At 38.2% G+C, this 15,487-nt stretch overlaps 1 protein-coding gene across 5 annotated transcripts in view; it reads left to right on the top strand.

The window, feature by feature from the left end:
* The window catches only part of Esf1 (ESF1 nucleolar pre-rRNA processing protein), a 52,953-nt gene that overhangs the window by 33,129 nt on the left and 4,337 nt on the right, over positions 1 to 15,487 (top strand). For all 5 annotated transcript variants that reach the window (NM_001434429.1, XM_087653631.1, NM_001100771.2 and 2 more), the window contains 3 exon segments: positions 1,650 to 1,771; positions 8,871 to 8,958; positions 15,033 to 15,109. In NM_001434429.1, coding sequence (NP_001421358.1) covers positions 1,650 to 1,771; positions 8,871 to 8,958; positions 15,033 to 15,109 — 287 coding nt within the window.

The following is a 15,487-nucleotide window of genomic DNA, read 5'->3' as shown; positions in this document are numbered from 1 at the left end:
GGGACCCTGTCTCCACACAAACATGTGATTGTTGTCTGTGAGCAGGTGAAGGCAGGCACAAGAGAAGGCAAGGCCTGTGATTGGGCAGTGAAACACTAAGACGGGCACAGAGTTTTGGAGAGAGGAGAGAGGAGACTAACAACCAAGATGGAGGAGGAGAAGGACGACCCAGATCTGGGTGGCCTTAAAGGACCACAGGCACTTATGAGTATTCATAAGGGATGGATTTTATAGGACAATCTGTCTTAGCTAGGCGGGCAGATTATGTCAGTATTAATGGTTCAGAGTTTATTGTTTGTATGTTTTGTGCGGTGACTATCTACTGATATAACTCTGATTGATAAATTACAAGCTTATTGAGTTTTGGTTTTGACTGGTTCCTGGGAGTTGTGACAGTAACCACAGGGGGCGGATGCTGGGATTGTGAGCAGAGTCTGCAGCAAGAGAATTGCAAGATGGTGGCTGCCGCCAGGCTCAGAGAATAGCTGGCCACAGTGTGGGATGGATATTGGGAGCTTAGTGAGTTGGGTTGAGATGCTTTGCTGGTTGATATGAAAATACCCCGCAAATGCTATGTGACCCACTGGTGCCAGCAATAGCATGGGTTGGTAAATTCTTTTTTATTATTTACTGCTACACAAACAAAATGAAAATGTAACAGTGAGTGGAATGATTCAAAATGATCATTTTAGAAAAAGTCGTGGTTGATCTGATTCATCATCCAAAATACATTGGATACTGTAAATGAAGAAACAGCCCTGGAAATGAGTGTCTCATTGCCAAGAACATTTTTAAAGTACTAGTTTAATGACAGTGAAGGATATGTGAGTGGAGAGTATAGGGACGAAAGCTCAGAGATGAACCTTGAAGACAGTGGCATTGGAAGAGCCAAGCAATGCAGAGTAGAGTGCTGGTGGCCCTTTGGATCTTAACCGCACAGCCTTATACATTGCTTGATCCATTCTTCAGTTTCTGTTAGCTAGGCTTTCATGGGATGATAGGAAAAACTATAGATGTGTTTGCTTAGTTAGTAGTTATAACCTGATGCATGTTCTAGAAATTTTCTTCACTCAGTTGTTACCAAAAGGCCGAAAGTCAGACAACCTCTCGAAGGCTCAAAGATAGGGAGAGGAAAGTTAGACCTAAGTAAATATTTGGGTTTCTTTTTTCCTTTTTTTTAAATTTCGTTCACTTGTTTTGAGACAGTATTTCTGTTGTATAACCCATTTGGACTTAAACTCACAATCTTGCTTAACCTGGGATTGTAGTTTATAATCACCATGTCTAACTAATAATAGGCTTTCATTATAACCATGTGTCAGATTGCCAAATTTTTTATTTGTTTTGATTTCCTTTGGCTAAAACAGTCGCGCTCTCTCTCTCTCTCTCTCTCTCTCTCTCTCTCTCTCTCTCTCTCTCTCTCTCTCTCTCTCACACACACACACACACACACACATACACACACACACAGTGTAGGATTTACCAAAGTTAGTCATTTTGTGGCCTTGGAATATTACAGGTATTGACTATTGGATACACCCACTTACATAAATTATGTTTGTCCTCTTTCTCTTGGTTTTTACAAGCTTTCAACTGGTCGAAGGTACGCCATTTATAATTAAACTATTTGAATTTTGTTTCTTTTCTAGGACTTAAGGAGAGTGCAGAAGAGATGGTCAAAAACAAGTTGGAGGGAAAGGATAAACTGACCCCTTGGGAACAATTCTTAGAGAAGAAGAAAGAGAAGAAAAGACTGAAAAAGAAACAGAAGGTACCCATGCTAACTGACCAGGTGTTTGCCGAATACTAGCTGTCCATAAGAAGGTGCTTCTCACCATATAACCCACATTCCTCTTCCGTAAGGCTGGAATTGTGTGAACTAGCGCACCCAGCTACCGTAAATATTTTTTAGACTTTTATTGTAATAAAGTGGGAAAGTAGGGTAATAGCCCTACCTCCTTGATATGCTACCTCTTTTTACTGGAACTTTCTTCAAAACTTAAGTAGCCAGTTAATTGTCATTAATAAAATGATTCCATGAGAGATGAATCTAGAAGTTTCTTGGAAGATTTTCTAAGTGGGTCTGTATGGGGTTACTACAGTAGTCACTCTTGAGACTTTAGACGGCATTCTGTAAGCTTTAGACTTCCCTTACACTTTTCCTTTTGTTCTTGTTGTTGATTTGAGACAGGGTTTCTCTATGTAGCCCCAGCTCCTGGAACTCACTCTGTAGACCAGTCTGACCTTTAACTCAAAGATCCACCTGCCTTTGCTTCCTGAGTGCTGATATTAAAGGCGTGTACCACCATAGCCTGGCCTCTTCTCTTTTTCTCTCTCTCTCTTTCTTTCTTTTTCTTTTTTCCTTTTTAATTGGACAAAGTCTGGACGTTTCTTATTTAATTAAAGTATAGTTGTTATTTTCCCCTTTCCGCTTCTCCCTTCATGTAATCCCTTTCCCATTCAAATTCACAGCCTTTTATTCATTTTTGTTCTTACATATATGTATTTATATATGTTTATAGATTTCATATATATATGAAAATAATACATACGCGCAATCTGCTGAGCCTGTTCATGTCTGTGTGTGTATTAGATAGCCATTTGGCATGCTCACCCTAGGAAAGATGAATTCTCCTTCTGTAGAAATTTTTAATTGCCTGTAGCTCTTCATCTATGCATTGTGCCTTGTGAGATTTCAGCCATCTATTTTGGAATGTAAGCATGGTGGTCTGTCATTGTTTAGGCACCATATTATTGAGATTTCATGGTGAAACTTCCCTGTTCTATCTAGAAGACAGTTTTCTGGTTACCTCATACTCAGAATCATAGTTTTTAGTTCCATCTATTTATCTGCAAAGTGCATGATTTATTCCATAGTGTATATGTCCCCACATTTTTATTATCTTCAGTTGAAAAGCATTTAGAATGCTTCCACTCCCTAGCTACTGTCAGTAGAGTAACGGCAAGCATTGCTGAGCAAGTGTCCAGAGTAGGCTGGAATCCTTTGGGTCATATGCCATGGAATAGTATAGCTGAGTCATGTAGCAGATGTATTTATCCTTTTGAGAATTCTCCACACTCATTTCCAATGTTACTGCACCAGATTCCAATCCCACCAACAGGAAATAGGGTTTTTCCTTTCCATGTTTCCTAGTTGTTTTGTTGGGCTTAGTCATTCTGGCTGGTGGAAGGTTAAAACTCGGTTGTTTTGATTTACATTTCCCTAATTTCTAAGGATGTTGTTCTGGGTTTTTGGTTGTTGGCTGTTTGTTGTTAGTTTTTGTTTTCTTTTTTAAGATTTCTTAGCTACTTTTATTTCTTTTTGATTATTTTGAGTATAAATCATGTCAGGTATATACCTGCAAACATTCCCTCCCCCTCTGAGGGCTTCCTCTTAACTCAGTTGATTGTTTCTTAGGCTATATAGAAGATTTTCAGTTTTATGAAGTCCCACTTGTCAGTTGTTGGCCTTAATTCCTAAGCAAATTGAGTCCTATCCATAAAATCCTTTCCTACACTTATATCATGTAGGATGCTACCTATATTTTCTTCTAGCCATTTCAGTTGTGAATAGGAGTGTGTCCGTGATCTCTTTCTCTGTTTTTATTGTTGTTGGGGTATAGAAGACCCATTGATTTATGTAAGTCGATTCTGGTTCCTGCCACTTTCCTGAAATTATTTTGATCATTTCTAGATGTTTTCTGTTAGAATTTTTGAGATCTCTTAATTATCATATTATACTACCTACAAGTACAGGTATTTTCCTTTTCTTATTTGTATTTCTTTAATTTCCTTCTCTTGCCTTATTGCTCCAGCTAGTACATGAAGCTATATTGACAAGGAGTGGGGACAGTGGGCAGCCCTGCCTTGTTCCTGATTTCAATGGGCTTGCTTCAAAGTTTTCTCCATTTAGGATGGTGTTGGCTGTGAGTTTGACACATATAGCTTTAATTATGCTGAAAAATATTCCCTCCAGTACTACTGTCTCGGACCTTTATTGTGATGATATTTTAGATTTTTGTCAAAGGCTTTTTCAGCATCTACTGATCATGTGATTTTTCTTGTTAATTCTACTTATATCATCTGTTACATTTACATTTACCATCTTAGGATAAAGCCACCTTGGTCATGGTGGGTAATCTTTTTGATATATATTTATTGAGGATTTTTTAAATAACTTTATTTACATTTATGTGCATTGGTGTTTCGCCTCATGCATGTCTGTGTAAAGGTGTCAGATCTTAAGAGTTATAGATATTTGCAAGCTGCCATGTGAGTGCTAAGCTTTGAACCTGGGTCCTCTGCAAAAGCAGCCAATGCCCCCAACCTCTAAGTCATCTCTCCAACCCTTATTGAGAACTTTTTAAAAAAGTATTTTCATCCAGGGTATAAGGCCTGTAGGTTTTTCTGTTGTGTCTTTCCCTGGCATTGGGGATAGAGTGATATTGGCATGTGTTGGCATGCATCATAGTGGGAGGATTAAAGATTGGCTTAGATCTTTGAAAGTGTGAATTCATCTGGGCTTTTTTTTTTTTTAAACAAAACCCTTATTTTTCAATCTCGTTTGTTTTGGGTCTGTTTAGATTGTTGTAACTGTGATAGTTTGGATGACTCTAAAAATTCATCCATTTCTTTTAGATTTTTCAACATAATGGCATATGGGCTTTTTAATTACTCCCTTATAATATTCTGAATTTCTTTTGTCTGTTGTAATGTTTCCCTGTTTATTTTTGATTTTGTTAATTTGGGCCCTTTCATTCTTTTGGTTAGTTAGGCCAAGGGTCTGTCAACCTTGTTTATCCTCTCATAGAACCAGCTCTTGAATTTGTTGATTCTTGTATTGTTTTCTTTGCTTCCATTTCACTGGTTTCTGCTCTGATATTTATTATGTCTTGCCATCTACTGGATTTGTTATCTTTTTCCAAAACTTTAGTTGCATCATTAAGTCATTTGTTTGTAGTCTTTATATTCTGTAATGTAGGCACTCAGGGCTATAACTCTCCCTGCTTTCAATGTCTCCCAGAGACTTGGTTGCATTGTGGCTTTATTTTCTTTTAGTTCCAGGAAATTTTTTTTACTTCTTGGGTTTCTTCTCTGTCCCATCATTTTCCAGTAATGGGGTGTTTAATCTCCATGAATTTTTGTGTACTGGAGATTTGCTTGGTATTGACTTAGCTTTTATTTCATATGGACAGATAAGATACACAGAGTTGATTTTTCTGAATTTGTTAAGAATTGTTTTCTGTTACAAGGTATTTATTATACAGACGCTTCCATGACTGCTGAGTAGAATGAATATTCTTTGGTGTTTGAGTGTAGATATCTGTTAAGTCCGTTGACTGTATAATATCATTTATTTCTGCTATTTCTCTATTTTTTGTCCACTTGACCTGTCTATTGGAGGAAATGGGTTATTGAAATCGCCTATTAGTTGATTGATAATAATCTGCTTTCAATTCTCATAGTACACATGAATTGGATTCATCAATTTCAGTGCATATATATTAAGATGATAATATCTTCGTGATGAACTGTACCCTTGATTAAAAAGAAGTGCCCTTTATCCCTTTTAATTAGTTGTTTGAAGCCTGTGTTGTCAGCTAATAGGATAGTAACACCTGCTTGCTTACTGTTACTCTTGCTTTATTCCATTCTTCCCCTTAACATGGTGCCTGTAATCTTTAAAGCTGAGTTTCTTGGTAGATGACAGAAAGATAGACTTTGTATCTTCACTCATTCAGCCAGACTGTGGCTTTTGATTTGAGAATTGAGGCTATTAAGGTTTAAAATTATTGACAGGCCTGTGTTGATTACTGTCATTTTAGTTTTTGTGTTGGTAGCGGTCGGTTGGTTGGTTGTTGTTTTAGTTTGGTTGCTTTTCCACCCAGCCTCTTTGTCCCTATAAATAACAACTCTGAGCCTTATTATTTATGAATAATGCTTAGGCCATAAGCTTTGACTTGTTTCCACCAGCTCATAACTTCGTTATCTATTTATTTTATTCTAAATCCCACCAAGATTGGTTACCTCTCCTCGGTTTCATGTTTCCTTCAGTATTTAGGGCAAATCGCCACACCTGACTGTTTCCCAGAAGCCTCTCTTTCTCTCTCTGCCAGGTGTCCACTTTCTGATTCTGCCTCCGCTCATTGGCCAATCAGCTTTTTATTGATAGGTGAATGCCTTTACAGAGTGCACAGACATTAATTATATCTACAGTCTGCTGTTTATGTTCTTGGTTGTAATTAGTATTGCATTAGTTATAGCTTCATTTGTCTTCCTTCTAGGGTCTCTTGGCTGTGTTTACTCTTCATTCAGAAGTATTGTTTCTAGTGATCTCTTCAGGCTTGGTTTTCTGGACATGAATTTTTTTTAGCCTATTTGCATCATGGGAAGTTTTTCTTTCTCCTTCAACTATAGCAGATGGCTTTATTGAGTAAGGTAGTCTAGATAGTTGGTTGTGTAAAACTTGTGCTCTGCTGGCTTTGAGAGTTTCCTTTGTGAAGTCAGCTGTTACTCCGATGGCTTTTCCTTTGTGTGACTAGCAATTATCCTCTTGGCACTTTCACTACTCTTGGTTCTTGTTTGTGTTTTAGCTATGATAATGTAGGCATTTTATTTATGTTCTTGTCTATTTGGTGTTAACAGCTGTGCTTCTGAGACCATCTGGTTTTATCTTTCCTTAGTTTGAAAGTTTTCTTCTATGATCCTTTTGAACATCTTGTCTATTACCATATGGCCAAAAATCAAAGATTTGGTTTTTCATGAGTCCCACAGTTCTTTTTCTGTGTTTTGTTTTGCACTTCAGGGTTTTTTGTTTGTCTATTTATATGTACGTTTATCTAAATATAATTTTTACCTATATAGGTATGTAGGTAACAGATAGGTATAGACTATAAAATATAACTTATATTCTATTAATTTTACTTGTAAAGATTTTCTCTGAGTTTTCTATTTGTGTTGTTTTTCAATTCTACCTTCATTTCAGCTTGAGGTCTCTTCATTATTTCTCTTTTCTAAAGACCTGTATTCTTTTCATCATGTCATTTCAGCCTTATGTTTGTGTTTTCTTGGGTACTACGCAGACATTTTCATCTTTTGAGTTCATTGATTTTGGTTGTGTCTCTAAACTTCTTGGGTTTTGTTTTTGTTCTTTCTTTTAAGTTTGTTTGTTCCATTCTGTGACCTTGTAAGAGATACCATGACCAAGGCAACTCTTATATTAGGACAACATTTAGTTAGGGATAACTTACAATGTCAGAGGTTCAGTCCATTGTCATCATGGCAGAAAGCATGGCAGCATCCAGGCAGACATGGTGCTGGAAGGAGCTGAGAGTTCTACATCTTGATCCAGCTGCAGCCAGGTGAGGACTGTCTCCCAGGCAGCTAGGGAGAGGGTCTCAAAGCCCACTCCCACAGTGACACTCTTCCTCCAACAAGAAAAAGGCCACACCTCCTAATAGTGACACTTCTGGGCCAAGCATATTCAAATCACCACAGTTCTGGAGTTCCTATAGGCAACACTCACTGTAGAACACTTCCATAGGACTGGTAGTTTTGAGAGAACATACTGTCTTGACCTTTCATATTTTTTGTGCAGTGAAACCTAGAAGTATGGGCTTCTTCTGTTGGTTGTGAATCTGATATGAACACAGTAGGCCAAGCTGATACCTGGGAGTTAGGAAAAGGCTTGAGTGGGACCCTGGTTGTGGTTGAGCCTGGGCATTAGAGAAGGTACAAGTTACAGTGAGATCAGATGGGTTCATCAGAGCAAGCCAAAGCACATGCATAGGGTGCAGGTCTAGCTGGGTCTGGACTAGAGTTGGGTGGGATTGTGCCGTGTACCAGTGTCTCCTCACCACCTGGACTGGACTAGAGGGTCTGTGGATGAAAGCTCCTGAGTCTAGCAAGTGCCAGAGGGAGAAAGAGCAGCCAAGAGAGGATCTGGACTTGTTAACATCTCAAATACATATAAGTAATTAGTGTCTGCTAGGCTAGGTGTTCTGCACCAGACTTGATAATAGCATTAGATGCCATCTGATTCCTTAGTGCCTTTAAGTTTTAGTGGATCATTTTGTGTCCAGGATGAATACATTCTAAGCATATTTGTTAAAATGACTGAGTTGTTTTAGATTGTTGGAAATAAACCCAGTCTTGTTTAGTCTGATCTTATTTCAGATATTTTTGCTTTTTGGTCTTTTGTGTTAATTAAATACACCAATACAATGTATATTAGGGAAATTTTAGCTTTCAACTTATTTAAAATAGATTGATAGTTTACAATGTTAGACCACAGATTAAAACAAGGTGTGTTTTGTTTTGTTTTGTTTTGTTATGTTTTGTTTTGTTAACTGGTCTTAAAGTATCCTTGGCTTACTTGGAACTAACTTGTTTTGTAGATCAGGCTGACCTCAAAGAAAATTTGTCTGCCTCTGCCTCCTCTGTGGTTTTAGGCCACCATGCCAGGCCTTTTAAAAAAAAGTTGTGTGTGTGTGTGTGTGTGTGTGTGTGTGTGTGTGTGTGTGTGTGTGTAACTATCTGTGCATATATCTATGTATATATGCAGGTGGACAAATAGGCCCTTAGAAACCAGAATTGAAGCTGAAGTTACAGCTGTTGTGAGCCACCTGACTTGGGTGCTGGTATCAGAGCTCTGGTCTTTATGACAAGTAGTGATGGCTTTTAACTGCTGAACCATCTCCCCAATCCAAGATCATTTTAAACAACATAGAAACAGATCATCAATTTATGTTTTAAAATTTTGCAATTGAAAACATTTTCCTTAACCAGAAAATAGATTGCTCTAAGTACTTGAAATAACCTATCCTGTATGACTTAAGTTATTGGTAGTGACTACTGTTTCTCTCCTTAAGGCTCTTGCTGAAGAAGCCAGTGAAGATGAGATTCCTTCTGATGTTGATCTAAATGATCCCTACTTTGCTGAAGAAGTTAAAAAAATAGGTAAGCCAGCCTATATTTGTAATTTTCTGTTGGAATCCTCAGAAAAGGATGATATGGGTTGAAATGATACAGACTTAACAATTCTCTGAAATTTTCTAGAATTTGGATTGCTCCGTTAATGTTTTATAACCAATTCTGTGCTGTGGAGTTCAGTTATATTAATTGTTAAGAAGAGTCAATGTGTCTTCTGTTATAGAAAATATAAAATAATGCATTATTAAAAACATTAAAAGGACATCTTTATTTTTATGCTGTATGTGGCTGCTTTGCCTACATGTATGTACACCACATGCATGCAGTGTCTGAGGAGGGTGTCAGAGCACCTGGAACTACAGTTACAGATGGTTTTAAGCTGCTGTGTAGGTGCTAGGAACCTAACCTTGGTCCTATACAAGAGCAACAAATACTCTTGACTGCTCATTAGGAGACGCTTTAATAATAATGAATGTAACAGTTTAATGGAGACTCTTCTGGAAGTGGTCTTTATAACTAGCAAATGGACTCAAAGAACGATGTTTCGAATGAGGACTAGTCTCTGCACTATAATACTTCTACTTCAGGTCTCTTTTGGCAAAGGCAATGAAGAATTAAAAGTGAAGTGGATTTATCATGGCATGTATATACTCTTTAAATGTGTACATGGAATTACAGTGTAATAGCCTTTTCTGTTCAAATATACAAAAGTACCTATGCTTAATTTTTCATTCCTTTTTGCATTTATCTTTGTTAAATGTACTAAAACTCCTGCTTTTCTCACAGTCCCTTTTTCTTCGAACTCTTTTTTTTTTTTTTTCTTCGAACTCTTAAACTAAGACGTCTTACTTCCTATATCCAAGGAGTCTTGACTCCATGTGTTTGTACCCCTTGTGCTTTCAGATGCTTTCACTCTTACCTTTGGGCGTATGTGAATGTGTTGGGGAAGGTTGGGGCCATGCTTGGGCAAGTCACTGCAGAAGCTACTGTAAATCTTTCCAGTTTCTCCTCTGTGCTTTGTCCTCCCCTCATCTTATGCCACATACTTGTGAGCTTCCAAAGGCTTGCTCTTTGAGCAACTCTAAGCTGGCATTGTAAAGAAAAGTGTTTTATGAAGTTTCCCTGCTTCTCACTCCTGATCAGTAGGCCAAATCAGTTCTCAACAGGAAAAGTCAGAATTGCTTAAAAGTATGTCCTGCTTGTTGTAGCCTCTTAGCACTGACATTTTATTGATGAAAAGGAGATTAAGTTGAATAAATTCTATTATAGGATTTGAGATTCTTAGGGATTGGAAAGGGAAACCTAGCATATCTGCTTTTTATCACTCCTATGTAGTCATTTCTTATAGATGATGGATTTTAGCCTTATCCTCTGACTAAAATTGTTTATAATGGAGAGATGTGGAACACTGGAGTTTCCCTGTTCTGTGTCCAAAGTGCTTCATTTGACATATGTAACTGGTCAGATTGCAGAACACACAGCAGGATTCAAAGAATAACCTAAATGGTTCGGTAGCATGAGGTAGCTGATTCCTCTCTCTTTTTTTTTAAATTATTTATTTTATATATGTGAGTACACTGTCACTGTCTTCAGACACACCAGAAGAGGGCATCGAATCCCATTACAGATGGTTGTGAGCCGCCATGTGGTTGCTGGGAATTGAGCTCAGGACCTCTGGAAGAGCAGTCAGTGCTCTTAACCACTGAGCCATCTCTTCAGTGCCCAGATTTCTTAAAGACAGCACATTTAAATTGAATATAAGCTTTCTTTCATGTTAGTATCAAACATTCTGGGAGAACAATATAGGTAGAATTTGTTTGCTTTCAATGTGTTTATTTCTTAATGCTTCATAAGAATTGTTTCAATCTGGTTTTAAACATTGTTATGTATTGCGATAAGTGCTGTGCAATCTGATAGGCTAGAGCTAGAGCAGTAGTATAGACAAGACAATCTCTCAGGAATTCTGGTTTTAGAAATAATGTACTGAAAATAGAAACAGGACTATGTAAGTATGATAAATGTTTTAAAAGACATAGATTGGAAGAGAAAGATAAAGTGGGAGTGTCCTGTAAGTAAGATAGGCAAAGAAGGCTCCCTTGAGGTAGTGAAATTTGAGCTGAGACCTTGGGCTTGTAGTACCAGGGGAAGAGCATTGCACAGGAAGGGAAAGGATATGTGAGAAAGAACATTTTGTGCAGTGTTGGATGGATTGAAAGACATCATATGGCTGAGGCATGGCCAGAGAGGGAGGTCTGTGTGGAGCTAGGATGAAGATCTAATGGGAGTGACCTGCAGAGCTCTGTTGTCAGGACAGAAAGTCGGGAGTTTATTGTTGACTTACAAAAAGCCCTAAAGCAAGAAAGTGACATGATGTGGTTTATCTGTTAACATAGTGCTGATTTCTGCAGAGAACACACATTAGTAAGAACTAGGAAACTTAGTTTTGCAGAAAAAGGTCCATTGAGGTCGTTTGAGAAGTGGGTGTATCTATGCTTTGCCGTCAAGTGTTCTGTAAATCACAGTGAAGTCAGCTGTCTTTACCCGTTGGGCTCATTCAGATGATGTGTTACATGTGCACGGCATACTGGTTGTGTGCTGCTTGACAGTGTACGAGTGACCTTTGCATCCTGTCCTCAGACCCATTTCTAGGTCACTTTATAGTTGAATGTATTGATGGTAATTGATCATCAGGGGCAGTTGGTAGCTGATAGAATCTGAATCATAGTGTGCTTCTGCATGGTTATTGTAAAAATGACTTAGAGGCAGAGGTAGAACTCACATAAATAAAAAGCTGGGTGTGAAAACAGTGCTGGGTTTGTTGTTGTGTTTTTTTAAAGCAAAACTATAGTATATCGACCTAAAGAAAGAGCAAGTGATCTTGGATGTAGAAACTTGCACCCAAAAAAGGCAGTGAGTAGGGAAGTTTACCATTCCCCATCCACTCAGTACTGAGACCTCACCTATGCTCTAGGGAGGTGTGTCTGGCTGGGGCTCTTATCTCTGTCCCATAAGAAGCACGCAACTAAACTAGAAGAAGCTTTCTAGAGCACAATTCAGACACTAGAAGTGATGTAAAATAGAATGTCCGTATAGATAGTTCTGGATAGATTTTGTTCTATAGCACATCATTTTCCATAGGTATATTATTACGTTTTTTGCTTTATAGCTAAACACGGGTCTATATTTTGGTGAGTGAAAAGGCACAAACAAAAATAACCAAGAAATAAAAGAATGGACAGAGACTTAGTAACCTGCAGCATATTAGTATCTCACAGGGGTTTTTCCAAAGCAGTGATCTCTTTCAGCATGAGGATGTTACTCAGAGAACCTGCACATTAATAGAATTATTAATGAATAATAATTAATAGAACTGAGCATACCCAGCTTGAAGTCAGTTCAAGGACAAATAATGGACAATTTTTGAAGTGTGGTTAGCTCAAGATCATGGAAATTGTTTAAAGGTTAACGTAGGAGCAGATCAAATGACTCTGCAGGTAGAAGTGTTTGTCAAGCATACCTGATGGACCTGAGTTTTACACCCAGAATTTCACAGTAGTTGGAGGAAATCAGGTCTCAAAGGTGTCATCTGACTACCCACAAACCAAACTGACATGCTTGTGCATATGTGTCCCTGCACAAAATGAAATTTTAAACAGATTGAAATCATAAATAAGAATATTTTGGACAAATTCAGCTTGAATCATGAAGTTGGTAGACAGGAATATTTCTAGGAAAGTCCATTAATATAGGTATAACACTTATTTCTATTTTCTATAACTATAAAATTGTAACATCTGACTTGGAGTCTGTTTTTATGGGTCAATAGATTCGATCCTTATGTACTTCTTGCAATATTCCCAAGAGATTAAAAATAAAACTTTATTTTCCTCTGTTCAGTTTTTGAAACAGGATCTCACTGTGTACCCAGGCTTGTCCTGAGGCTGACATTTCAGGCATGCATGACCAAGACTGTCTTAACATATTAGTTCCTACTTGCTAGGAGATTAGTGATAAGATAATGTTTTAGAACAGGATTGTTTCATTCCCCTGCTATCCTGCATATAACCTAAATGTGGGGGAAGCTTTTCAAAGACAGATGTGTGGCCTTGCATTCCCCCAGAGCTGGAGTTCAGGTAGTTGTGAGCCACCATGTGGGAACTGAGCATGGGATCTTCATCAAAAACAAGGCCTCTCAACCTCTGGCTCAACTTTCCAGCATCTTAATTGTTGTTACTATGGAGAACATTGGGAATGTGTAGTTACATTTCCGTTGTGATAAAACTCCATGTCCAAGATAATAGAAGAGTTTGTTGTAGGTTGTGGTTGCAGAAGGTTAGAGACCGTAATATAATGCCATAGCTAGCCAACCTCAGACAGCACTACCAACCAGAGACCAAGTATTCAAATGCCTAAGACTACAGAGGACTTTCTCATTCAAACCACTGCACAGTTCATTTTTGGTTTTTTTGTTGGGAGATGAAGTTTCATGTAGCTCAAGTTGGCTCTAACTCCCTGTGTAGCTAAGGATAACCTTTTACCTCCACCTCCTGAGTGCTTCAGTTGCAGGCATGAGTTGAACCATTATGCCTGCTTATATGTTGCGTTGTATCAAATCCAGAACTTTATGCATGCTAGGCAAGCACTGTACCAACTGAGCTGCATTCCCAGTACAAGATTGTCCATTTCTATTCAGTGGATGGTGTCCCATGGTTCACAGAGAACCAGAGTTGCAGAAACATTCTAAACTAACCAGATATTCAAACTGATCTTTCCTATCCATCACCATGACTTCATCTACTTTTGCAGTCCTCACACTTAGACACACAAAAGAAGCAAAGCATCAGCATAACTTATACTAAAAACCTTAAGACATATGTATAATCAGACAATAGTGGGAATAATTGCAGACATCTATAGCACATAGTAGTGGGCAAAGCAATAGCTGCATTCTTGCAGTTTACTAATCCATGGAGTCCCTAGAATAACCCTACAGGTATTCTAAGTAGCTGCTACCGAATTCTCTGTTTGGAACTGGAGAGATGGCTCTGTGACTAAAAGCACTCAGTTTTCTTGCAAAGGATTCTATATCAGTTCCTAACATGCAAATGGAAGATCAACTGTCACTGTAGTTCCTAGGGAACTGATGCCCTCTTCTGGCCGCCATGGGTACCACACACTCACTAGGTACACACATATATACCTCTGAGCAAGATATAACTCGGAGGGTAAATGTGCTTACTGTCACATGAAAGACCTGAGTTACACACACACACACACACACACACACACACACACACACACACACACACACACACACACACACACACACACACACCTGACCCACATGGAAAGGAAGAACCAGTTCCCAGAATTTGTTCTTTGACCTTCCCTCTTGATATGATACATGCACGCCCACATAATTTTTTTTAAAGCACCTGTTTTACAGATAAGGGCATAACTCAATTCTGTTTTTCTAAGATGAGGCAAATTGTTCATCCTTTTGAATAACCCGTGAAGTTTTGGGGATTTTTTTTTTCTTTACAAAAAGACTAAGCCATGTTGTTCAGTACATAGCTTAGTGACTGTCTTTAGTTCCTGGTTTTGCTTTGGTTTTGAGATGGTCTCACTATGTGTCATCCTTAGGACTTGCACCCTTCTTCCTCTGCCATCCCAGTGCCAGAGTTACAGAAATGTGCCACTATACTAACAAAAGCGCCTTCTTTTTAACACTTAGTTGCCTCCCAGAAGGCTTGTGCACTCTTAGACCCATGGCCTTCTTTCTGTGTTTGCCTTTCTCTCTTCTGGTCTGACATTTGTTAGGATCACTTCTAGAGGGCTGGAGAAAAGCTCAGCAGTTAAGAGCACTGACTGCTTTTCCAGAGATCCTGAGGGCAGCTCCCAGCAACCACATGGTGGTTTAAAACCATCTGTAATGGGATCCGATGCCCTCTTCTGGTGTGTCAGAAGACAGCTACTGTGTACTCATGAATAAATGTTAAAATAGACAATCACTTCTAGATATTTTGTGTTCTGTTTATAGTGTAAACAAATTTTCCCTGTTGAGCCTGTCTTTTAAGCTGTCTGTTGGTTTGCTGTACCAGGTATAAAGAAAAAATCAATGAAATCTGCAAAAGACGGCGCAACTTCAGAGGAAGAAACTGAACTAGAAAAACAAAAGGTAGACATCGTGGTTGTTGTTGAGTGTTAATCAATGATTGATATGTGCAGCTAAAGTGATGTGATTCACATGAGTTCTCGTTGTCTCTAATTTTAAAACTAGTTTTTCAAGTGGATCTTGTAAATAAATTATAAGATACATAGCTATCTTAGCCACATAATTTTTAAATGTCACCTTTAACCAAACATTTCTGCAGAATATGAATATGTATACACTTTTATGACTAAGATTTTTTTCATTCACACCCTATGACTGAGACATATTTAAACCTAAAAGTAATGTTTTCATATCCTTTGATTCTATTTGACTCTGCCTTATACTACAGTTTCTGTTATATAGCTTGTCAAGTGCTAATTTCTCTTTTATTATTAGAGGTTA

This window comes from Rattus norvegicus, chromosome 3, assembly GCF_021556685.1.
Source record: "Rattus norvegicus strain SHRSP/BbbUtx chromosome 3, alternate assembly SHRSP_T2T, whole genome shotgun sequence".
NCBI classification, from domain to species: domain Eukaryota; kingdom Metazoa; phylum Chordata; class Mammalia; order Rodentia; family Muridae; genus Rattus; species Rattus norvegicus.
Note: the sequence above shows the minus strand (reverse complement) of the source record. Positions and strands in the feature narration are given on the sequence as shown.